We start from the raw sequence: 23,954 nt of genomic DNA, 5'->3' as shown, positions 1-23,954 counted from the left end.
ATCTTTTACATATAACGGTCTTTTTTGACACAATGGTCCTCTGACGCTTACCAGTGGCTGGTCCCCATTTTGACCAGGTTGTCAAAAAAGCATACGATTTTATTTGTGACTACGACGCTCCTTCTGTTTTACCTACCTGCATGTTTCTCTGGATTTACGGAGTCGGAAATCATCATTTGTCGCATGACCATGCCTGCCTGTCTTTCCTTGATATCACCTCTCGCATCAGCGTTCTCTCCGACCTTTCCAGCCTCGGTTTCTCCCATCCAGCCGTCATTACCCCTTTAGCAACCGTCTTAGTTCTATCGTTGCCTGACCTGGTTCAGTCCTGTGGTGTTGTTTTCTTCAGTCCTTGTGTTCGGGAACGGCTTGATTTTTGTCTTTACCTTTTGGTTCACGGGTTTCATGAATGGATACATACAAGTCTGCCCCGGCCGTCGACGACTATGTCCCGCTTGAGCAAATATATACAGGCATCTGCATATAAGTTGATGGAATTATCTGGTGCTTACAGAGAGTGGAAAGAGAGTACATTGAATATGAATTAGGATGTACAAGCACTAAACTGTTATCTGAGAAGGAATATAACTTCTGCATCTTTGATGATTTTAATGTCGTTTCTCAATTAAAGAGCCCTGGGAAATGAATATACCAGATAATAGGTCCGTAGAACAAAATGATATCATAACTTCATCTCTCGCTATCTCTTCGTGTGTCATAATAAAATGATAATAACCACAACTCTAGACCTACAGAGGCAAAAGAAAGTAAAAAAAACAAAAACAAAACCAAGAGTGCCTACAACTGCCTATTGTGTATTATTCATATTGACCGGCTGCGCACCCAAAACCCAGCCAATCCCACTCGCCAAACCTCCAGTGACCATATTACTAACAACATCTCGTTTCCTCACTCGCCCGGCTTCACCGTCATCGAGACCATTCGCATCATCACCCTCGATATCGCCATCAACGAACGACATAGAAGATGAAGCAGAAGCAGACGCAGCAGCCGAGGGACTGAGCGTCCCGCTAAGTGGAAACGAGGAATTGACATTCTTATGCAATGCCCTTGCGGCGCCACGCGCGACTTCGAAAAGTCCCATGGGTGCTTCATCGGAGTCGAGGCGATTATGGTGTGCGGCCCGCGCTGAGCGACGGGCATGCTGCTGTTTTGTTTCGAAGGCATCTTGCTCTGTGTCTGGCTGGTTGAAGCCACCAGGGAGGAACGACGGGGCTGTGCTGGCGTTGTCGCCCTTTGTGTCCCAGGCGTCTGATTCTTCTGATTCGCGGGCGCGGAGGAGAGAGAGTTCTTCGTCAGCTCGACGCCAGGCGCCGAGGATTTCTGGGAGGGGGTCCGGGGTTGGAGCTAGGATAAGGGAGAGGGAGAGGAGTTCCATGCGTTGAGATAGGTTGGTGATTTGGGCGTGGAGGGTTGGAGGAGTGGCTGATGGGGATGGTGTGGGGCGGTAGCGACCAGCATTGTAGACGGCACGCCAGGTGATGTCATCCTTTATGGTGGAGGGAGTTTTAGTAGTGGATGAGGGAGAGGTTTGGGGTGTGAGACGGGTAAGGATGTAGGAATAGGCGGTGCCAAAGTCGTTCGAGGAAAGGGCAGACGAGATAGCGAGCGACATGATACGCCGTTCGGCAGTGACTAGGGCGTCCTCTCGGGAGAGCACTGGGCGGCGTGAGTAGTGTGAATGTGAGTCGGTATCATCAACTGGACGTGGGGAAAAGCCGGCTAAGACTAGATTTCGGCCGATACCGAGGAGGTCGTCTAGTTTTGCGTAACTTCTTGGGTTTTGATCGAGTATCTTTTCGATCAAAGAGAGCGGATCCTGATGGACGCGAATGCTGACGGGCTGGAATGGGACGCCATGCTGAAGCGTTAAGGAGTAAAATGATAGAGCATGTGTTGCAGAAATTAGGGCTTGGGCTTGTCTCAAGGACGTAGAATCGGGAAAGTGTGGTTGGAATGTTTGAAGGCTAGGGGCTCATTAGTTATTTGAGAGGGTTAACCGGCTTATAAAAACAACTTACATTTCGTACGCCCGTTGCATTTTACCCCTGGTTCTATTACCGTTGCTGGCGTTGTCGTATGCAGCGAACATAGATTCCTTGACTGCATCTTCCACCTGTGTTGCGGACAACGCAGAGCTAGATCTGGTATAGATTTCGACAGCTAGATCGTACTCTGCGGGCTGTTAGCACTAGGTCCGGAATAAGTAAGGGAATATTGGGGTTGTACCTCTGACCTCAAGCATGACCTTCAAGATCTCTGCTTCTAGGATCTCCAGTGGGACCCTATAAAAGAGGCCATGACAGCTAGAATCGTTGCCGGATGACTTCCCCGCCTCTGCTTTCCAATCCCGCAGCCATAATAGCTTCCTACGAACTGCTATCCAATCTTGTCCGGATCTCGCTTGTGCAATAGATGCCATAACACTGCGTAGTTCATAGAGTTGCATGTCTTCGTTACTGTGTAGGCAGATATTGGTCGCTGTCCTGCAGGGAATAGAATGCCCTAGCTCTTCAAGGGTGCGCAGGGACAGTAGAAGGCCACTGAGGAATGAAATTGATGACGGCGAGGGATAAGTTAGCGGATTTGTAGGGACAAGGAGAGCATTCTGAAACAACGTTGCTCTTGATGCCGACTGGATTGGGCTAGCATCGAACTCCACCGTGGGAAGATCTGAGCCACCAGATGGCGTGAAAGAGACTCCTTCCAGACCCAAGAGGCTCCCAACCCGTTCCAGAACACGGATGGACTCTTCTAGAGAAACTTCAGAGCTTTGGTAGATCACTGCCAGTCCTGTTTGTCCATATCGATAGCGCAGCTGTTCCAGCTGATCGCTTGGTAATCTCTCATGTTCGCCCACATAGCCGCCTAAGTCTACATCTTCAGGTCCATCCCAATTAATAAAGGTGTTGGATACCACTTCCGCGTCCACCAGACTGCGTGATAGAAGCCACTCGTTCACGTATTCCCATGCGTATGTTTCAAACTCATGGACACCTGTCTGCGAGAGAGGAATCGAATTTCGACGTTCCAGTTGCCTGAATCGTTGCCTCCTGGGCCGGTTGCTACCATACATCCAAGGCCCAACCAGACCACGCAGGTTCTGGATAAGGTCCGTGTCATTCTTCCGTGTTCCCGCCATCGAAAGAAGGATATTTGTCGCCGTCTGATCGTCTAATGATTCCAGTGTCTCCACGGAACATGATTTGTCTTGGTATGGGTAGTATTCGTAATTCAGCCGGAGAACCGGCAGCAGACAAGAGACGAGCCATGTTTGTATAACTGGTGATTGTTGGTAGAATGGGAGGAGAAGTTCGAGGACAAGTGGTTGAAGAGATGTTTCCGAATCAATCCGGTGGGCTCGGTGGATTAAAAAAATGGTCAATAAGTCAGCTGAATCCTGACTATCCTCGTCCCCGGGATATTTCAGTGGTAACAAGCGAATCTTCCGTACATGTTTCCTCGCAGCTCCTTCGGAGAGATCTTGGACCGGGGTTGTATTGACATCGTGACTATCTGAGCGAGATACTGATTCGTCCACTATATTTCGAATCACTGGTATATAGCTTTTAGGCTCCGTGCTTTCAGGTAGGAATGTTAGAACAATGCGCAACAGCCGTTCAATCGTCAAGGTAGTCGGAAATCGAGCTCGTAATTGCGGGAGAGAGGAGGGGTTTCCCGTGGCGCAGAGATGGGCAGCTAGGAGAATGGCATGCGCCCCAGACAGGCGCGTGGATTCAGCCATGGCATTGCAGTTGAGAGCTTCGGCGATGGAGGTGAGGTATTCGTGGCAGCCAGCGTATTGGTGATGGTAACGGAGTGCACGTGCCAACTGCGTGGGCGGCCGCCGGGCCCGGAAAGTGACTAAATGCGCAGAACCTCATCGCATCCGCTCCTCCGCTCCCTCACTACGATTCCCGGCTCTCTCTCCCCTCCAAACACACAATGGCGTCCGGTTTCGGTCTCAATGGCGGTACGTTGAATTCATGTTCAGCCCTGTGGGCGGTTAAACCTGCTCAATTGGTCGTGATTGCCGGTTTTTGCGGTTGTTAAGCTACGAGAAATGGAGCTCCCGGCTAACACTTATCTCCTTACGCAGGTCCCTCCCGCTGCTACAACTTCTGGCAAGAAGTCCTTGGTTGCTACGTAGTCAATGCTGGAGAGGGTGAAAGTGGCAAAAGAAAGTGTCTGCCAGCACTAGATGATTATCATGAGTGCCTACACCACAAGAAAGAGGTACGCGTCCTTCAGCTCTCCACCCAAACGAGACGGCGATTTCCCTCAAGCCGGGTGTTTCTCAAGACACTGTCTACATTTACCTTATCCAGAAGATGCATACCTAACGAAGTGATAGGCTCTCCGGACGATGAAAATGCAGGCTGCCTACCGGAAGGCAGAAGCTGCACACCCCCGTGAGGCGGAAGCACAGGCAGAACAGGTTCGGAGTTTGGGGTTGTTAAATCGGTGAGAAAATATATGGAAATGAGTGAAGGAAGGACGCACATGTTTGAGCTTGGGCGAGGCACTCAGCAAGCAAAAGGGCAATCTTCCGGCAAAGCGGTTAAACCAATGAACAAACCGTGAGTGAGGCCAAAGGAATGCTGAAGCCATCAGACCCAGAGAGAACGATACATTGAGCGCGTTTATCATTGATTTGTCTTTTTTATTTTCAAAGGTTATGTATGTATGGCCTTACCTGCTATTGTATAGAAATCAGAACTCTCTTACTGGAAAGATATTCCCGAAGGATCGTGTGTCGGCAGCTACAAGACGCCTTGGAATGGGTTGCTTAGAATTGTGCAAGTAGACGTTATACAGAAAATAAAGCGCTTTGATAGCTAGCTTCCTGGTACTGATGAACCCAGATATTAGAGATCTCAGCTATGCATGTTCCCAGGTCGACTCATGAATGTCACTGTAGACAAATCTGGACGGCTGCTCCTGTCAATCCAGCTTGTGGAGCATGAACTGGGTGAAGCCAGAAATGAAGCCAAGAGTACAAGGGACCAGTTAGTCTACTCATGTCCCTTGAAGCTGTGTCCAAAGAGATACGTCGCAATCCGTCTTACTTAATCTTGAGGCCATCTGGCCCTTGGCGAATATTCATCATTTCACGTGACCACAAGAAAACCTTTCTCAGGAGTGGAGCCGACCATTCCTGGAATAGCCTAGCGTAACAGGCCCAAGCATGGGTTGGCGCGCCCAGCCAAAGATGTCCCCAATGATATAAACAGGCTGCGTGACCTCGACCGACCGCAGACCAAAACCATCCTGACGCCGCTCTGAAGCCGTGCTGCTGTTTACATGGACCTCACCTGCCGCCCGTCTTATTCAGCAACACAACCCATTTCTTTGAGCTTGACTCACCACCAAAATTGATACTCAGTATCAGGTGGATTTCTTATTTTCTCCTTTTTTTCCAGGTACACTTTACTTATTTCGTTTTTTTACGTGGTCTGCGTTTTTTCTTCGTTTGCTCCGTATACCTCCGGGTAATTTATTTTACGCACCCTTTCAGTGTAATTTTTGGTATACTCCAGATCGATGTGTTGGTGCTCGGCCCTCAGCGCTTCACAACACTTCCATCTCCACTTCTCTCTGGAGCACTGAGAACTTCCCGGTGGCTATCTACAACTACCTACAGCACCTTCTTTCCATCTCCACTGCCCTTAATGGCTGCGGCTTGCAGGTAATTGTTGTTACTGGACTTCCACGCTCCCGTTGCCTGATCCCTGCGCCTCCTGCGCTGCTAGTATTTTACCAATACTGAGCGGTACACCTCTTTATCTCAGAGGCGCGTGGCGGGAACTCCAATCTTCTCTTTGACCCTCATTGAGCCTCTACATTTATTTAATACCCCTCCCTCCTGCAGCTACCTACTTTCATTAATTTGTCATCTTTGACATCACGACCGCCATGACATCCAGGTAAGTTCTCCATCCGGCACTTTAATAACAGGATATGGCTAACCGGCTACTCTAGACTAGATCGCCTTGTCACGTGAGTTCACTTTACCACTCACCTTGTGATGATCGCTAACTAGATCGGAAACCCAGGTTACTCGAGACAGGCAGCTCTCCTCTCATTCGTAACACAGCCGCTCAGCAACTGGCAGATGTGCAAAAACAACATCCAGATGAGCTGTTCAACCTTCTTGGGCGTATTCTTCCCTATCTCAAATCAAAATCATGGGATACACGGACCGCTGCCGCTAAGGCAATGGGCTTCATTGTCGCTAATGCAGACACTTTCGACCCTAATCAAGACGATGGTGAGGAGATCAAGAAGGATGAAGAAGACGACGAAAGCATCGTAAAAGTCAAGTCTGAAGAAGAACAAATTCCCGTTCCTGATGACCTACTCCATCTTGAAACTTTGGACCTAGTTTCCATTTTAAAGCACGGGCGGCGGCTGCTGGGCAGCGGTGGAAAAGACCAGGAGTATTTACTGGCTTCTATGGATCCTGCAGCTCGACTACAACACCACAAGAAGACATTGACTGGACGATTGGGTCTTGCGGGAGAATACGTCGAAGAGGACTTGCTCGACGAGGATTTGCTACAAAAGCCCATCCAAACTTCGAAGGAGAATGCCCCAAATTTTCTTTCATCGAAGGAAAACAACCACGTCAGCTCAAATACTCCTGCCTTACCCTCTCCAAGCGAGCCCGCCAATGGCGAGGAGTCTGGACTAAGCAGAAGGCAGCTGAACCAGCTAAAACGAAAAAGTAAACAACACGCGAAATTGGGTGCGAACAAAGTGCGCGTGGTCGACCTGTCCGCCCGACGCCCGTCAGAAAATGTCACTACTCCTTCAGCCACCACTCCTGCAATCAACACTCCCCATCCGGTAAAAGCGGAGAACGGCGAGGGCCAGAATGGCGACAGCAAGCCTGACTATTTCTCCCTTGATAGACCAACAGGCGATGATGATGAATCTAAGATTGTGACTGAGTTTAAGGGAGCAGAGCTTCCTGACAAGTCCATAATTCAGCCTGAACTCGTGGAGGATACTGATGATGTCGCATGGCCGTACGAACGTATGTGTGAGTTCCTCATGGTGGATATGTTCGATCCTAACTGGGAGGTTCGGCACGGTGCGGCAATGGCTCTCCGAGAAGTCATTCGTATCCAAGGTGCCGGGGCGGGACGCGTGCATGGAAAATCTAGATCAGAAAATAAAGCACTGAACCGAAAGTGGTTGGATGATCTCGCCTGCCGTCTGCTGTGTGTTTTGATGCTGGATCGCTTCGGTGACTACATTTCCGACAATGTTGTTGCCCCTATCCGAGAAACAGTGGGCCAGACGTTAGGTGCCCTTTTATCTCATCTGCCTTCACGGTCTGTCGTTGCCGTATACAGATGCCTCTACCGGCTTATCATGCAAATCGATTTGGCCCTGGATCGTCCAATCTGGGAGGTCTGTCACGGGGGAATGATCGGCCTAAGATATCTAGTGGCAGTTCGAAAGGATCTTTTGGTCAAGGACTCCGAGCTGATGGATGGCGTTTTGGAAGCCGTCATGCAGGGACTGCGCAATTACGATGATGACGTCCGTGCTGTCAGTGCTGCCACTCTTGTGCCAATAGCGGAAGAACTCGTCAACTCCAAGCAATCCACCCTCGGGCCACTGATGAGTATAGTGTGGGACTGCCTTTCAAACCTCCAGGATGACCTGAGCGCCAGTACAGGCTCAGTGATGGATCTTTTGGCGAAGCTCTGCACTTTCCAGCCTGTCCTCAACGCCATGAAAGAAAACGCAGCGGTGGATTCGGAGTCGTCATTCGGAAACCTTGTTCCTCGTCTGTATCCGTTCCTACGCCATACAATCACGAGTGTGCGGTCTGCGGTTCTTCGAGCCCTTACAACCTTCTTGCAACTGGAGGGTGAGGGCACCAATGACTGGGTAGATGGGAAAGGACTACGTCTCATTTTTCAGAACCTGTTAGTGGAGCGGAATGAAGGTGTCCTGAAACTCTCTCTCGAAGTTTGGTCAGAGCTGCTCAAGTCTCTGGATTCCCGAGGAATATTCAAATCGGATCTTGACTTATCCACCCATATCCAGCCACTAATCACGCTGAGCATGGCACCCTTTGGTGTCCCCCTCTACCCCATTCCTATGAATTCATCGCTGTTCATCAAACCATCCGGTGTACCGTACTCGATGACTCATTCAGCTCCCGCAAAGCATTCGCCCCCAGCCACCATTACAGGCGCTGCAGATGCACCCAAAAAACGAGGTCGCAAAGCCGAGAAGAAAGAACCTGCTCCTTCCAACTCGACACACGATGTGGATGCACACATGCTAAAGGGTGATATTGATATGGTTGGCGCTGATACAATGTTGCGTTCAAAGATCTATGCCGCTAGAGCTCTTGGAGAGTTGCTCTCGTTTTGGGACAAAAACGGCCTTGAGAGCTTTTGGGATACCATCATGGGAGGCCTCAGCCATCCCGCATCTTCATCCCAACTGTCATCAGCCATGATAGTAGAGGAATATGCCAAACTTTCTGGGTCCGATAGCAAGTATGGTTCCGCGCTCTGCGAGAAAATCCAGCCCATCGTTGAAGGTGAGCGCCCTCTTTGGTATAGCGATATTTCGTGCTACTTAAATGTCGCGCGCGCCCAATGCCATTCGTTACTCAACGCTTTCCGAGAGAACGCCCATGTTCCTCCCTCAAAACTGCCGGTCCTTGCCGTTGTTGTACAGGGAGACCCAGATGCTGGCCCGAATGCCTTCTCCCTAGCCGATGCCGAGAAGGTGATCGGGCCAGATTTTGACAGGCTGAGGAAGGGGCTGGCGCCCGCACAACGCATTACTGCTCTTAAGGTTCTCAATGAAACCAGGGCTACAGCAGAAACTGCTGTTGGCCAGGCGAAAGATTCCAGAGAGATCAGAGACATGCGAATTAAAGCTGCCGCAGCGGGAGCGTTGGTCAGCTTCCATGAAATTCCAAAGAAACCTGGTCACCTCATCAAGGGAATGATGGATAGCATTAAAAAGGAAGAGAGTGCTGAGCTTCAAGAACGCTCTGCGACAGCGGTCGCAGCTTTGGTAGAACACTATACCGCTGCAGCCAAGAGAGGCCCAGTTGACAAGGTTATCGGTAATTTGGTCAAATACTGTTGTGTTGATACGTCTGAGACGCCTGAATTCCACCACAACGCAAAACTCGAGGAATCTATCTTGTCCCTTCGGAAAGAAGAGGACCGAAGGGAACATCCGGATGCCGCCAAATTCGAAAGGGAGGCTAAAGAAGCAAGAATAATGCGCCGCGGTGCTAAAGACGCCCTTGAAAAACTGGCCACCAAATTCGGTGCGGAACTTACTGAAAAGGTTCCGAACCTTGCACTCTTGGTCGAGCGACCTCTTAAGGCAGCGCTCTCCGGTGACCTTCCAGCGGATATTGTCGACGAAGGCAATGACTTGGGCCAGGAAGTTGTAGACGGGTTGTCTACGTTGAGAGCCCTGCTTCCCAAGTTCGACCCAGGTTTGTACCAGTGGGTTGTCAGTCTTATGCCTCTTGTTGTCAAGGGCCTTCAGTGCCGACTATCAGTCATCCGGTATGCAGCCGCCAAATGCTTTGCCACTATCTGCAGCGTTGTCACCGTGGATGGTATGACGATGCTTGTTGAGAAAGTGCTTCCAACGATTAACAATGCTTTGGATGTCCATCATCGCCAGGGAGCGATCGAGTGCATTTATCATCTCATTCATGTCATGGAAGACGACATTCTACCCTACGTTATATTCCTTGTTGTACCCGTTCTTGGAAGGATGAGTGACTCGGACAATGACGTGAGACTGCTTTCCACAACTTCGTTTGCAACCCTGGTCAAGCTCGTACCCTTGGAAGCCGGGATTCCAGATCCTCCTGGCTTGTCGCAAGAGCTGCTCCAGGGACGTGATCGAGAAAGAAAATTCATGTCTCAGATGCTTGATTCGCGAAAAGTTGAAGAGTTTCAACTTCCAGTTGCAATCAAGGCGGAACTACGTCCTTACCAGCAGGATGGTGTCAATTGGCTTGCCTTCCTCAATCGCTACAATCTCCATGGTATTCTCTGTGATGACATGGGTCTTGGAAAGACGCTGCAGACTATTTGCATCGTCGCGAGTGATCATCATATGCGGGCTGAAGAGTTTGCTAAGACTCAAGCGCTAGAGGTTCGCAAGGTCCCGTCGCTGATTGTATGCCCACCATCGCTTTCTGGTCACTGGCAACAGGAGGTGAAACAATATGCGCCATTCCTCAATTGCGTTGCCTACGTTGGTCCACCTGCAGAACGATCTAAGTTGCAGGGTTCCCTTGCTGATGCAGACATCGTTGTGACATCATACGATATCAGCCGGAATGACAACGAGGTCCTCAGAGCGATTAGCTGGAATTATTGTGTTTTAGACGAGGGTCATCTCATCAAGAACCCCAAGGCCAAGGTCACGATCGCGGTCAAACGCATCCATAGCAACCACCGTTTGATTTTGTCCGGAACGCCAATCCAGAACAACGTGTTGGAGTTGTGGTCCTTGTTTGATTTCCTGATGCCGGGCTTCCTTGGCACCGAGAAGGTATTCTTGGACCGGTTTGCGAAACCAATTGCCACCAGCCGCTTTAGCAAGTCATCGAAGGAACAGGAAGCGGGGGCTTTGGCAATCGAAGCGCTGCATAAGCAGGTGCTTCCATTCCTCCTTCGCCGTCTGAAGGAAGAGGTGTTGAATGATCTGCCACCGAAGATTATCCAGAACTACTATTGCGACCCAAGTGAACTGCAGAGGAAGCTGTTTGAGGACTTTACAAAGAAGGAGCAGAAAGCTCTGCAGGACAAGATGGGCAGCTCAGAAAAGTCTGACAAGGAGCATATCTTCCAAGCCCTGCAGTACATGCGCCGTCTCTGCAACTCCCCTGCTCTTGTCGTCAAGGATGGCCACAAGCAGTACAACGAAGTGCAGCAATATTTGCAGAAGAAGAACTCCTATATTCGTGATGTGTCGCACGCGCCTAAACTCAACGCCCTTCGCGATCTACTCTTAGACTGTGGAATTGGTATCGACCCACCGAGCGAAGGCGACCTGGCGACGGGTGCTAGCTACGTAAGCCCGCATCGAGCTCTGGTTTTCTGTCAGATGAAGGAAATGTTGGATATAGTCCAAAGCGAAGTTCTCCGGAAACTCCTTCCGTCGGTACAATTCCTCCGTCTCGATGGTGGGGTTGAAGCCACCAAACGCCAGGATATCGTGAACCGGTTCAACTCCGACCCTAGTTACGATGTTCTGCTCTTGACTACCAGCGTTGGTGGGCTTGGTCTAAACCTTACAGGTGCAGACACAGTTATCTTCGTGGAGCACGACTGGAACCCGCAGAAGGATATTCAAGCCATGGACCGAGCACACCGTATCGGACAGAAGAAGGTGGTCAATGTCTATCGGTTGATCACGCGAGGCACTCTAGAAGAGAAAATCTTAAAGTAAGGCCATCACCCAGTTTGCTTTCTTTTTGCACACGGCATACTAACTTAACCTCGCAGTCTGCAACGGTTCAAGATTGACGTGGCATCCACAGTAGTCAATCAGCAGAACGCCGGTTTAAATACGATGGACACAGATCAGTTACTGGACCTATTTAATCTTGGAGAGACGGCAGAGAATGCAGAGAAACCGACGGAAACAGGCGGTACAGAAGTCGACATGGTTGATATTGACGGCGAGCTGAAGGAGAAGGGTAAGAAGGGCTGGCTCGACGACCTAGGCGAGCTTTGGGACGACCGGCAGTACCAGGAAGAGTACAACCTGGATTCGTTCTTGTCTACTATGAATGGGTAGTCTTGATTGTGACTGAGGTTGAAGCAAGGCGTTCAAGGTTGGCGAGGTTGATTACCGGATCCGGAGTTGGCGGTTACTGTGATATTTTTGACAAGGGGCCAGGTGGACGACGCTTGGTTACTCACTGTATTTTATGTACACTTATTTTAGCATTTAGCGTACACAAGAATCAGATGATGCTAAATCACTGAAGATTCACAAACAATCCCCCATCTACTAAAATCTGCGCTCCGGTCTGCATACACAATGATTAGCACTCTCTTGAATTGAAGAATAGAGGGAAACTCACCACATAGCTACTCAACCCCTCGCAAGCCAAAAACACCGCCGGCCCTGCCAGATCTGGTGGTTGGCCCAATCTCCCCAGCGGAATTCTTCCCTCCATGTACTCCTTCTTCACTGGATCACTCATATCCTCATCATTCAGCTGCGTCCGAATCGTCCCGGGCAGCAGCGCATTACACCGGATGCCATACTTCCCCAGCGCAACAGCCGTTGACTGCATGAGCGACAGCACGCCGGCCTTGGTGGGCGTGTAGTGCGTTTGCTGCCCGCCGCCGACCAGTGCGGAGATTGACGAGATGCCGATTATGGAACCGCCGGGGGGTGATTGCGAGTAGGCCATTTGGCGTGCGGCGGCTTGTACGGCGTAGAACGCGCCTGTGAGGTTGGTTGTTATGGTGTGGTTGAGGAGTGTTGGTGTGACGCTTTTGCAACAAGTTAGTATGCAAGCAGCACTAGGGTAGGTGGATGTATACATACTCAAGGAACTCCTCGAAGCGACAAACACCGGCATTGCTCACAAAGACATCGAGTCTCCCAAATGTCCCAACCGTCCTCTGGATAAACTCAGTGCCGGTTTCAGGCTTGGAGATGTCGCCGGGTACGATGATGAACCGGTCTCCTGAGGTGTCTTGCTTGGTGGATGTGAGGAGATCTGCGACGTCTTTCTTTAGCGCGGCCACGAAGGGCTCATCGTTTGTGCCGCCCAGGTGGTTTACGGCGACGTATGCGCCGTGCCGGAGGTATTCCAGTGCAATTGCCTAGGTATATGTTAGTTTCAGTATTTCTGATCGTTTTTGCGGGGCCGAGGGGGTGGAGTACGCGGCCGATTCCTGTGAGGCCGCCAGTGATGGCGGCCACTTTGCCGGTCAGGAGCTGCGGGAGAGACATAATGGAAATATTGGGTATCTGATAGAAGGCTGATGGGAGGATGAAAGGAAATAAAGTGGTTACGCAGCTGCGAAACTGAGAGATAGAGCAGAGGGAGAGGTGGGGGATTCTCGGTGCTTCGTGGTGATGTTCCCCCGAGAGGAGGGGCAAGGGCTTCCAGACACAATACGTTGTTTCGTAGTAATTGGTGGGATGCTGTATTCTCCCGTATAAATAAGAAAGGTATCTCACCTTTTCGAGTGATAACAAGAGGCAGAGTGTGGGGATGTGGCTTGGGGTTCCTGCATACATTGTTCCGCTCTCTCTCTCTCTCTCTCTCTCTCTCTCTCTCTCTCTCTGATAGAAGAAAGGTTCATCTCCCGGATTATTTTTATCATTAATATGGCGATATTTAGAGCCAATAGCCTGATATGGAGTGAAAAGGATGTCTACCTACACCAAGGGAGTAGCGAATGGGTAAAGTTAGGCATATCTCAGGAGCCAGTTGATTCAGTTTTGAGTTCCAGAATTTTGGGGGCTTTATAAAATAGTCACTAACTAAATCTGCGCCTTCTTTTCTTTTTTTCTTTTCTTTTCATTTAAAGTAGCTGGGATTTATTTCTGTCAGTATCAGAATTCTCAGTCTTTCCCGGAGACTTTGATGACGTTTTTGACTTTGGAACGATAAGACCATCTTGAGGAATTCTAATGTTATTGTCGCGGTAGAAAATGAAGATTCTTGTTACAATGGCCAAATCACTTACAGGCCCTTCGTAATTGATATAGGATTCCCCGCATCCCACAATTCCAGGTAACTGATGGCCCTCTGGCGAGATTAACAAGTAGACTCTTGTATTCATAGATGCTCGAGGCCCTGGATTACAAGCTGGGATTTCATCAGTCTGTTAATCTGCCAGCAAGAAATCCTGTATATTTAGATTCACCCCGTTTCCATATCCACAACTTGATCGAGGTAGGCCAGCCTGGTCCTCGTATTCCGGTCGCTAAGCGCAGTTTCTTTCTGCCGTCGCTTCAGACCGGAGAACTCTCTCAACTTCCCATTTCAACCCACGTCTTCCTCTAACGATCACCATGTCTATACCATTGCGGCGGCTGAAAATTGTCCTGTTGGGAGATGCAGGGGTTGGCAAGGTAGGATTCAGGGACATTAAAGAACATGGGAGGATGCCCAGTTGGCTAACGAGAGATAACCAGACATCGTATATGCAAAGATACTCCCACCGTGAATTCCTTGGGGTATACGAGCCTTCATACAACGCAGAAATCCAGAGCATAGGTGTCCAATTCGTGAGAGCTGCAAAAGCCAAACACGCCCTGCTACAACTGACCAACGAAGTAGACTGAGGGCCTGGTGGTCTTCGACGTGTGGGATATCCCTCCTGATGTCCCCTGTGACCAACTCATACAAGACTGCGACGGTGCCATTCTCATGTTCGACACCATAGTCCCCAGCACGTATGAGAGTATCCCAAAACATTACTGTATGGAACCCCATCACTGACTACCTGATTCTGCGGTATGGGCATTTTGCCAATCTAATCACGATTCCAGCCACCCTGTTACACATCTTCGGCTGTCAAGACAGAGTCCCAATCCCTGTCGTGCTCTGCGGAAACAACTGTGGATCGCCTCGTCGAGCTGTCCATCCGCCGATGATTAGATTCCATCGTGAGAAGGGTCTACAGTACTACGATTTCTCAGTAAAGGAGTTGTTCAATTTCCACAAACCTCTCAAGTATCTCGCGTGGAGGGTTTTTGGTCGTGAGATGGTGAGTCGGTCATCTATTTGTAGAGCTGTCTATGAGGTGATCTAATGAAGGGATAGGAGTATGCGTTTGAGCCTGATGTTGGGGGGAAACCTGGGCGTGAGCGTCCTTAGGTGCTGGAGCTGGGGATTCGGATGGTGTGGGAAAAAGGATCTACATGTGGTCGAAGGCTGGGGATTCACAGGTACCGCTGCAGATACTGGTCAGGGTAAGCTTCTCGGGGTTGAAGTGTTGCAGCGACCGAAGGAGAGCTAAGGGGCGAAGGCGCAAAGGGTTGTAACCGATGACACAAGTTCTATCATAGTTTGGCCAGGTGCTCGCCGCTGTAGTATTGGTTGGCAGCGGAGAATAGATAGTTGGCGCGGATTAGAAGAAGAAATTGTTCATATTTTGCATTTCATTTCGAGACGGACGCCGGATCTCGGTGGCATCCTGCACATAAATGCTCAAGTCGTCGACTTGTACATCGATACATTCCCAATTCTTCCTCCAGCTATGGTATAATTCCTGTGGATTCCATGCTCATGAACCGAACGTACTCGATGTTTTCTTTTCCCATTGCCTCATCTAGAACCTTGCGCGCTCAAACGACATAACGCCCCAGATTACCCGTTTAGAAACCTGTTAAGCCGTCAGCATAATCCTGAAATCTTGTATCGAAAGGGTGGGGAAATAACGTACGCAGAGGAGTGAAGAACCACCGGTTCTTGCCGCTGGTGTATCGGTCCTCGAGAGCCTTCTTGATGGTCTTCTTGGCGTCCTCGCGCTGGGAAACTTCCTTGAAGGTGTCGGCGGAAACGGTACCCTTGAGACCCTCAAGCTCGAGAGTGTAACGGGTGGGCATCAGGTGGTTGTAGTTGACGACCTTGATGAATGGCTTGATACGGCTGCGCTTCTCGACGGTCTTCTTACCCATGCGGCGGGTGACCTTGAGGGGGTAGCGCTCGATACCGGCGACGATGGCGTAAGAGAAGGGGTGAGCCTTGGAGCCAGAGTCCTGAGGCTGGACAATGACAACCTGTTGATCGCAAAAAAAAAAAACGGCCTTGGTCAGCACATCCTAGACGCCATAAAGATTCCCAGTTTCCTCTCAATCTCTTTCAAATGTCCCGCATTCGCTTCAAAATCCTTCGCCCAACTCGCTCCCAGTTCCTCCTAGACTCTGGATCTTGTCCTCCTCCAGCGCAATGCGACATCTCCTGCAACAAAGGGGATGCGAAGGGTCGTGTCGTACCTTCTTACCGGCGTAACGGCCACGGGTGATGATGGCCACACGGCCCACTTTCATGACTATCGCAACATTCCAATCAGCTGAGTTCGAAAACGAGAGTTCAGTCGGGAGGGTGGTAAACTAACACTTCATTGTGAAAGCGGCAAGGTCGATGGGGTGGTTGTCGATATGCTTCGGTCGAGGGAATGAGGTTCTCCGCGCTCGACGTTCTTTTTTCGCTTGGGAAGTGCACGGGAGAGGGTTCAGGGCACAAGTGATTTGTGTGCTGCAATCTAATTGGCCTCCTTACCGACCGGCGGGCGCTAGTCTGTAGCGGGATAATTTCCCCAAACGGGCTAGTGACGTGACTCTCGGAGATTCGGAAAAACCTGGTCGGCTCGAACCCGATCGCCCGCTTGTTTACCCGGCAACCGCCACCGAGTGGTTGCTATGGAGGAGCTTCGATGTGGACGCTGCAGATTGGGCCGGCCAGGCTGTGACGATGGGATTGATGCCCCATGAGCTACCAGTATCTTGCGGTCTGCAACTCCACTGGCTCTGTTGTCAACTCCTACTTAACTCACGAGGGACTCGTCTCTAGACCTCAAACCGTTTTCCTCCCCGGACCTTGGTCGTAACGTCTGTGGCATTGCATTGTACTTTGCCCTCCTCCCTCTCATCCTCATTGTTCCTTGCAGCAAGCGCTCTTGTTTTATCTCTGATTTACTTTGCGATTGTTTCTTTTTGTTTTTCCCCAGTCACATATACCCTTTGATTTCCGTCTGGGGTGCCTTGTTATTGTCTCTTTTTTGTTTTGACGATTTGATATGCCCTTACGACCCTGTGCTTGAACAGCATTCTTCACTCCTCTCGACATTCCAAGTACCGCGGCTCGTCCAATCTTCGTTGTCCCGACCTTTTTGATATTCGCGCAAATCACATCCAGGTTCCACTATGTCTTCGCATAACCGTGAGGGTTCCCGCGATCGGGAGCTGGTCCTCAGCAGACACCAGACGGTGCCCATGTACGTCTCTATATATGTTCCACTGGACCTGCCTCTCCATCTTTGTTCATATTCATGCCTCCGATGAAGAAGCTAACGTTCAAATCCTTGAAACACAGGTGGGACAGTTCTGATCCAGAGCGGGCACCACCACCACTACCATTGAACCCTGGCTCGACGAGCCCAGTAACTAAAGCAAATGTCTCTCCTGGTATCCAGGCGGTAGCAGCAAACTTCACAGAAAAGATGCGCGAGAACTCCCCCAGCCCATACACTACCAACCCTATGACGCCCAAGTCGCCAGAGAAGTCGCTCATTAAGGGCCAATTCCACAAGCGGATGCAATCGCTGCAGAACACCGATACGCGCTCAGAATTCTTAAACTACCTGGAGAACCGGTCACCAGAGCGCCCACTACGCGCATCATTTTCTGACCAAAGCCCAAAACAGCCTGAGAAAAGCGCACTCAAGGCTGGAAGTCCGCAGGATCTAGAGAATTCAGAAGAGCCTCCGAGCCTACTCATCTCCAACAGCTACCTTTCAAGGCCACTCTTTGGCGAAAGTACACCTCCTTCTGCTACAATGCTTGCTCTACAGAACATGCAATTACCGCCTGAAAATGAGGCACAGGCAAACACCAAAGCTGCCGATCCGCCTTCAGAACCTAAACATGCACAGTCCAGTAGCTTCGAATTTTTGTCGAATCAAATCCTCAGTCTCACAGATATCGCCAGCAATCTCCAGCGGGAGATGTCGCAACTGAGTCGACGGAGCAAAGACAATGCTACAGATTTAGTGAGCCTCAAAGCTGCAACTAACGCCCGCGACGAGGACATTCGAAAAAGCCTTCGTGATTTGTCCTCGAACTTGGCTTCCAAATTCCTGGAGGGTGACACTGCCACAAGGTTGGATATCAGTGCTCTGCTGGGTTCTGAAAACGGTATTAACCAAGCTGAATCGGATAGTTCTCCAAACTCGAAGAAGAGTCACTCTGTCCCAAGAATGCAAAGCCCTAATCCCTTCGTCGCGGCTATGGAACGTGAATTTACCGCTTCTCCCGGCCCTATGACAGACGGATCTGCTAGTATCGCCCTGTTAGAGAAGGTTCTGCGAGAGATGGCAACCAAAGAAGGACAGGAAAAACTCTTAGAACTCGTGGACGAGCTCAAAACTCGCCCAACCTCCGACGATTCCAGTAAGAGCGTCGACAACACGGTGACGAAAATGCTAGAGGAAATCCTCAATATCGTAAAGCAGGACTCTGGAACCAAGGCTCTCGTGCGCTCGAGAAACGCAGGTCCTACCCCAGACATGAATGCCACTTCCGCAAGGTTTGTCGACTCAGAGCAGGACTTCGCACGCGATATAGGCGTCATTCACGGAAACCACCCACGTGCCGTCAATCGTTCTGCTTCTGACGGGCAGAGTTCCACTACAAGCGAAATGATGGATATAATGAAACGTGTGAGAAGCAGTGTCATTGAAGGGGGTGGAATGACGAACGAGGTGAAGGCGCTGGTGCGAGAACTCCGTGGAGAAGTTCTCGGAATGGGTAGAAACCTAGCCAGCAAGTTGGAGGACGCTGAGCGTACTCGAACTATTGAGAACACACCCAGAGGCCCCGGGCCCGACGAAATCGCCCATATCATCGACGGCAGCCTACAAGACCTTCGCTATCAATTGAACGCCATTATGAACGACAACAAGCAACATTCCTCTGCGCTTAACGAATTCCGAGCTGCTATGGACGGCGCCGAAATATACTCGCTCGTCCAGAAGGCTCTGGACCATTCTAGCATGTCCCGGCTCCGTGATGAGCCAGAAGGTGCTAGGATGCAAAAGGAGGACATCCTTGAAGCCGTCCGCGAAGCCTGGGAGACGTATAAGCCGGAAATTGAGCTGCAGAACTTCGGTCTTGAGCGAGACGAAATCCTTGAGTGTCTCTCCGAGGGTCTCAAAGCCTACCAGCCACAGCATGAGCAAGACGTCACATACGACCAGGTCCTGGCGGCGGTTCAGGCTGGAATGCAACAATTCGAGCAGCCTCCTGCAATTACAAAAGACGAAATCGTCCACACAATTCAAGAATGTCTCCAGCATTCCCAGCCTCGTTCTTTGGATGATGAGCAGCTGGCTGTCATTCGAGACGAAGTACTACATGCAGTCACCGAATCCATGACATCTCAGAGTGCTCTTACAAGAGATTCTTTCGACTCAGGTCTCGGGCGTGATGAGATTTTGAGCGCCGTGTCTGATGGGATTGGAGCACATATGCTCTCAGGAAAGGGACATGGTCACCCATCAATTACAAAGGAAGATGTCACCCACATCATCAACGAGGCTTTCTCTTCCCAGCAGCCTATCCTTTCTCGAGAAGTCGAACCCACCATTTCCCGCGATGAAATTCTCAACGCCATTACGGAAGGCCTCGAGAGTCAAAACTCAATTCCCAGAGAAATTGAACTGAACAAAGACGATCTGATGGAAGCTATCACTTCAGGCCTCAACGAAGTGACTGCGAACTCCAACCACGCTCTAGGCGAACAAATCATGGAGCGACTTCAAGAGCGACTTGACGAGTTCAAGGCGGAAGTCAAGCCGCGATCCCCCGTACCAGATGCAAACACAGAACAGGTCCTGAATTCTATCAATGAAAGCATTACCGTTTTGCGCCAGGATGTTGAAGGGTATGCCACGACGGCGTCGGAGGCATCTGGGAAGTACGAAATCTTGGATACAGTCAAAGAAGGCTTCCGACTTCTCCAGGCAGATTTGGAGAAGACGATAACGGAAAACGCTATCGTGAACAGATCTGTTGGCAATCCGGATACGCCTGAGCTCCTCGACGCCATGGAAAAGGAATTCGAACACCTCCGCCAGACTTTGAGCTCTTTGCTTCGAAGCAATCCTTCTGGCGATAAGGAAGAAATTCTCGATGCTATTCGGGATATCTCTGAAAGCCATAAACCTGAGAAAGATGACAGTATCTCGAATTTGATACAGCGCGAGTTCGAAAGCCTGCGCGAGTCTTTGACTATGAGTATCGTTCCTACAGAGCAGAAGAGTGAGAAGGATGACATTATTGCCGCTGTTCAAGCTACTATGGAATCATTCCACGCAGAGAAGAGTCAGAGAAGGGATATTCCCGATATGCCTGATAAGGACGACATTATCGCCGCGATCCACGCCACTCTAGAAACTTCTCGTGAGGAGAGAGCTGAAGCCAAGGACGCGATTGACAAGGACGAGATCATCACAGCCGTTCAAGCGACTCTCGAGGCTTTCCACGAGGAGAAGACCCAGGTTAAGGATAGTACCGACAAAGACGAAATACTCAACGCTATCCGTGAGATCTCAGAAAGCCACAAGGCGAGCAACGATGATGATATCTCCAAGCTAATCCAGCAGGAATTTGCAACTCTACGTGACGCGCTGACGAGTAGCATTGTTCCGGCAGAGCAGAATGGTGACAAGGATGATATCATAGCAGCTGTCCAAGCGGCCTTGGAATCTTTCCATGAGGAGAAGAATCAGACCAGGGATATTGGTGGTGAAGGCGCTCCCACAACAGACCTCAAGGACGCATTCCACGATGGCGTTGGTATTATCAAAGAAGACCTCGCAAAACTTCTGGAGCGACCAACCGAGTTCAACCACTCAGAGCTCGTTGACACGCTAAGAGATGGCCTAAGCGGCCTCAAAGCTGAGGTGGAAGCGCTCCGCCAGTCCCAGACAGAGTCGGAAGGGAACGTTGGCTCGCGAGAATTGACGCTTGCCGACGAGCCCGGCAAGGAAAGTGATATTGAGTCACTCAAAACTCTTATTTCCCAGATCCAAGTCAAGGTTGACGCTATCGAAGCCGCTCCACGAGCTCCGGATTTGCCCGAGGACACCCTAAAGAGGGAGCACATAGATGAGGTTTTGGTAGGGCTGCACGAACTTCAGAGCTCTGTGGCTGGCATTGTAGCTCGTGAGAATCCTGCGGGTGAAACAGCAGCTAAGAAGGAGGACACCGATGCCATTGAAACACTCCTTCGGAACACGAAATCTCAGCTCGATGAGATGGTGTTCCCCGCTCCTGATGAAATAGCCCGTGCCGAACAATTAGGAAGTCTTGAAGAGATCGTGAAGGAAACCAAGGATGTCGTTACCGAAGTCTATGGCCGTCTTGAATCCGAATGCCCGACCAAGGCTGACATCGGTACTCTGGAAACACTCTTGAAGGACATGTGGCTTGCTCTCGATGAATCTAAGAGCAAAGAAGGTGAAAAGGAAGGGGATGGGGAGGAGGGTGCTCAGAGGAGTATCGAGACTGATGCTGAGAAATTGGTCAAGTCAGATTTGCAGACAGTCGAGGCTATGATCTTTGAAGTTAAAACCCAAGTCGAAGAGCTCAAGCTGCCAGATGTCGAGACCCTCCCCACGAAAAGCGAAATTCAGGAGATCGCTACTCTTATGAATGAGTTCAAAGAGAAGGTGGAGGCCGACCAGGAGCTAACTGGTCAGGGATTCGAAGCACGAAAAATCGAACACGCTGGCTTAGCTGAGAGGATCGAAGAGGCTAAGACTGTTGTCGAGGGACTCGGGGAGGAGCTCAAAAGCAAACTCGACGGCAGCCACGAGGGACTTTCAGAGCTCAAACAACTCCTGGAGGGCCTCGCTACCTCTGCGGAAAGCTTCACCACCGTCGAAAATGTCAATGAGCTTACTGAGCTCATCAACCGCGAGTTTGAGCGTGCACGCGGCGAACAGGATGCCACCAAACTCGAAAAAGAGGAGCGAGATGCTGCTGTCCTTGTTAAGCATGATGAGACAAAGGCCGCCATTATCGTTGAACTTGGTAACAAAATTGACGAGAAGCTCAGTGAAGTCATGGCCAAGTATGATGAGGCCCAATCTTCAGTTGATAGCAAGTTCACCGAAGCCTCCGAGCGTGGTAATGAGCACCTGGAAGCTGTGACAAATACGAAATCTCTGGCGGAAGACATCAAACTTGTCATCGGTTCCATGGGCGACAGCGTCAATGAGGCATGTGAGCGGATGAGTGCCGATGCGAAGACATTCTTCGAGAAAGTCGATGTCTCGTACAACAGGATGGAGGAGATGCACAACGAGGTCAAAACACAGCAAGAGCACGCGCGGTCTGACGCTGAACGGGCGGCTGCTGCTACTGAACGTGTTGAGACCAAGCTACACGAGTTTCATCCTCAGGTTTTGGAGTCTATTCAGCAAATCCTTTCTATTGTGAGCCAACACTACGACCACGCCAAAGAAACTGCACAAGACCTCAGGATGGATCTATCCGTCCTCCCCAAGACGATCCCTCAAATGCTGCCCGCTTTACCGCCCGCTGAGCCGGAAAAGTACGATGACAAAGAACTGCATGAGAAATTGAACAGCCTTATGGAGCAATCGAAGGGCAGCCAGGTTCAAGATACGCTCAATGTTCTGGTTGAGCGAGTTACCAATGATCAAGTGCACGATAAGCTGGATCAACTCCTAAACAAAACATCGAGCACAAACGGTGAAGTTTATGAGAAGCTGAATGAGCTACTTGGCCTTGCGGCGAAAGGTCCGATTCACGATAAACTCGACACGCTCATCGGGCATGCGACAAATACCGACCATTCCGTCCACCAGATGATGAAGCTTGATGAGATGCACAAGGATATTATGGACACATCACGCAAAATGAACGAGATGCTCACCGCGCAATCAGCTCTGGTGGCAGAAGACACTGAGCGCAGGCGCAAGGAGGCTGAAGAGGCCGCCGTTGCCCTAGAGCGCAGAACGGCACAGCGAGAACAGATTGAGGCAGAAATCCTCAATCTCAAGGATGAGAAGGAATCTATGCTAGCCATGATTCAACGACTCAAAACCGAGAAAGACGAACTTGCTGCCCATAATGCTAAGCTCAACAAGGAAGTGTCCGGTCTGGAAACGGCTCTCGAGCTGCGTCACGAAGAGATGCAAGTCATGGAAGAACGCGCCGACAGCTTGGAGAAGCGAATCCTGGAGGGCGTGCTTGATCATGCTCGTACCGTTCTTCTTAGCCGACCCAATAGCATGCAGGGCTTATCTATGAAGAAGGTACGTGGTGGCGCACGAGCCCGCAACTCCAGTGTTTCAAGCACTACAAGCACTGCCAAGGGTGCTCCCAGCGTTCTCGGGAGCAGCATTGGACTGGCAATGAAAAAGCGAGCTCAGGCAGCGTCTCAGACAACATCCAACGCCGCACCTGCCGCGAATAAGGAAAGGAGAATACTCAGTCTGAGTCACGTTACAGGGAACCGTGGGTTAGCGGACAGGCAGTCAGGCACACCCGGCGGTCTTACGAGCCTCAAGCGGAGCCAATCGGTCAAATCCAACTTCTCTTACCGCAAGTCTTCATGGGGTGGTAGAAGCTCGGGGGCCAACAAAGAGAATGACTTCCCTGAAGTCTTCCCTGAAGAAGAAGAGAATCGAAGTGAAGATGGGAGTGATATCGGGACGGAAAGGAGAACAAGCTACACGGGGACCTACGCCGAAAGCATGTCATACGGTCCAGGAAGTGTGGTCTCAACAAACCGGCAGGTTAGCACAGCCAGCACCACCACCGGGACAGTCACTACCCATCCGCAGTCCGCTATAGATGAGGATGATGAAGGTGAAGAGGAGGACCGAGCGATGGAGAGAGATGAGAATGACGCCCTGGAGGAAGATGCCAAAGCGGATGAGCCCGAGGACAATCCGCAATACGAGGAACTAGATGCAGAGGCGTCGAAAATGGTGCTTTATGCGCCTCCTAGTGACAGCGGACTCGGCTCGGAGATCACGAGTACAGCGGGCTGACCAGTTCTTTGGTAACCGCATGCAACTTAAACAAACGTGACTTCTACTTTGCGCATCTGGCGTTGGGATAATTTTACTTACTAGCGTTAATCCTCCAGCCCGTGTTGCAAGATTGTCGGGATGCAATTGGTT

General features: G+C 50.5%; 7 protein-coding genes across 7 annotated transcripts; 4 read left to right on the top strand and 3 right to left on the bottom strand.

Moving 5' to 3' along the window:
• Positions 1 to 808: 808 nt before the first annotated feature.
• ASPVEDRAFT_86781 (secretory pathway Sec39 family protein) lies at positions 809 to 3,766 on the bottom strand (the record flags this gene model as incomplete). The annotated part of the gene is made up of 3 exons (XM_040817914.1): positions 809 to 1,988; positions 2,043 to 2,196; positions 2,251 to 3,766. The coding sequence occupies 3 exons, from the start codon at positions 3,764 to 3,766 to the stop codon at positions 809 to 811; spliced, it is 2,850 nt and encodes a 949-aa protein (XP_040671195.1).
• A 200-nt stretch (positions 3,767 to 3,966) lies between these two features.
• On the top strand, positions 3,967 to 4,489 carry ASPVEDRAFT_138953 (uncharacterized protein; the record flags this gene model as incomplete). The annotated part of the gene is made up of 3 exons (XM_040807533.1): positions 3,967 to 3,994; positions 4,121 to 4,257; positions 4,376 to 4,489. The coding sequence occupies 3 exons, from the start codon at positions 3,967 to 3,969 to the stop codon at positions 4,487 to 4,489; spliced, it is 279 nt and encodes a 92-aa protein (XP_040671194.1).
• Positions 4,490 to 5,937: 1,448 nt separating this feature from the next.
• On the top strand, positions 5,938 to 11,838 carry ASPVEDRAFT_86780 (DNA-binding ATPase; the record flags this gene model as incomplete). Its single annotated transcript, XM_040817913.1, has 4 exons — positions 5,938 to 5,948; positions 6,004 to 6,021; positions 6,078 to 11,483; positions 11,544 to 11,838. The coding sequence occupies 4 exons, from the start codon at positions 5,938 to 5,940 to the stop codon at positions 11,836 to 11,838; spliced, it is 5,730 nt and encodes a 1,909-aa protein (XP_040671193.1).
• A 184-nt stretch (positions 11,839 to 12,022) lies between these two features.
• ASPVEDRAFT_137828 (SDR family NAD(P)-dependent oxidoreductase) lies at positions 12,023 to 13,011 on the bottom strand (the record flags this gene model as incomplete). Its single annotated transcript, XM_040807436.1, has 4 exons — positions 12,023 to 12,073; positions 12,128 to 12,545; positions 12,601 to 12,881; positions 12,943 to 13,011. 4 exons carry the CDS (start codon positions 13,009 to 13,011, stop codon positions 12,023 to 12,025), a joined length of 819 nt encoding a protein of 272 aa, XP_040671192.1.
• Positions 13,012 to 13,936: 925 nt separating this feature from the next.
• ASPVEDRAFT_44920 (uncharacterized protein) lies at positions 13,937 to 15,147 on the top strand. The gene is made up of 5 exons (XM_040813166.1): positions 13,937 to 14,142; positions 14,206 to 14,298; positions 14,351 to 14,492; positions 14,563 to 14,780; positions 14,837 to 15,147. Exons 1-5 carry the CDS (start codon positions 14,083 to 14,085, stop codon positions 14,888 to 14,890), a joined length of 567 nt encoding a protein of 188 aa, XP_040671191.1. The 5' UTR covers positions 13,937 to 14,082; the 3' UTR covers positions 14,891 to 15,147.
• A 243-nt stretch (positions 15,148 to 15,390) lies between these two features.
• ASPVEDRAFT_31808 (60S ribosomal protein eL27) lies at positions 15,391 to 16,140 on the bottom strand (the record flags this gene model as incomplete). The annotated part of the gene is made up of 4 exons (XM_040810530.1): positions 15,391 to 15,398; positions 15,459 to 15,795; positions 16,012 to 16,067; positions 16,134 to 16,140. The coding sequence occupies 4 exons, from the start codon at positions 16,138 to 16,140 to the stop codon at positions 15,391 to 15,393; spliced, it is 408 nt and encodes a 135-aa protein (XP_040671190.1).
• A 935-nt stretch (positions 16,141 to 17,075) lies between these two features.
• ASPVEDRAFT_138073 (uncharacterized protein) lies at positions 17,076 to 23,822 on the top strand (the record flags this gene model as incomplete). The annotated part of the gene is made up of 2 exons (XM_040807456.1): positions 17,076 to 18,288; positions 18,337 to 23,822. 2 exons carry the CDS (start codon positions 17,076 to 17,078, stop codon positions 23,820 to 23,822), a joined length of 6,699 nt encoding a protein of 2,232 aa, XP_040671189.1.
• Positions 23,823 to 23,954: the final 132 nt, after the last annotated feature.

Source organism: Aspergillus versicolor, assembly GCF_001890125.1.
Source record: "Aspergillus versicolor CBS 583.65 unplaced genomic scaffold ASPVEscaffold_9, whole genome shotgun sequence".
Classification (NCBI taxonomy): Eukaryota; Fungi; Ascomycota; class Eurotiomycetes; order Eurotiales; family Aspergillaceae; genus Aspergillus; species Aspergillus versicolor.
Note: the sequence above shows the minus strand (reverse complement) of the source record. Positions and strands in the feature narration are given on the sequence as shown.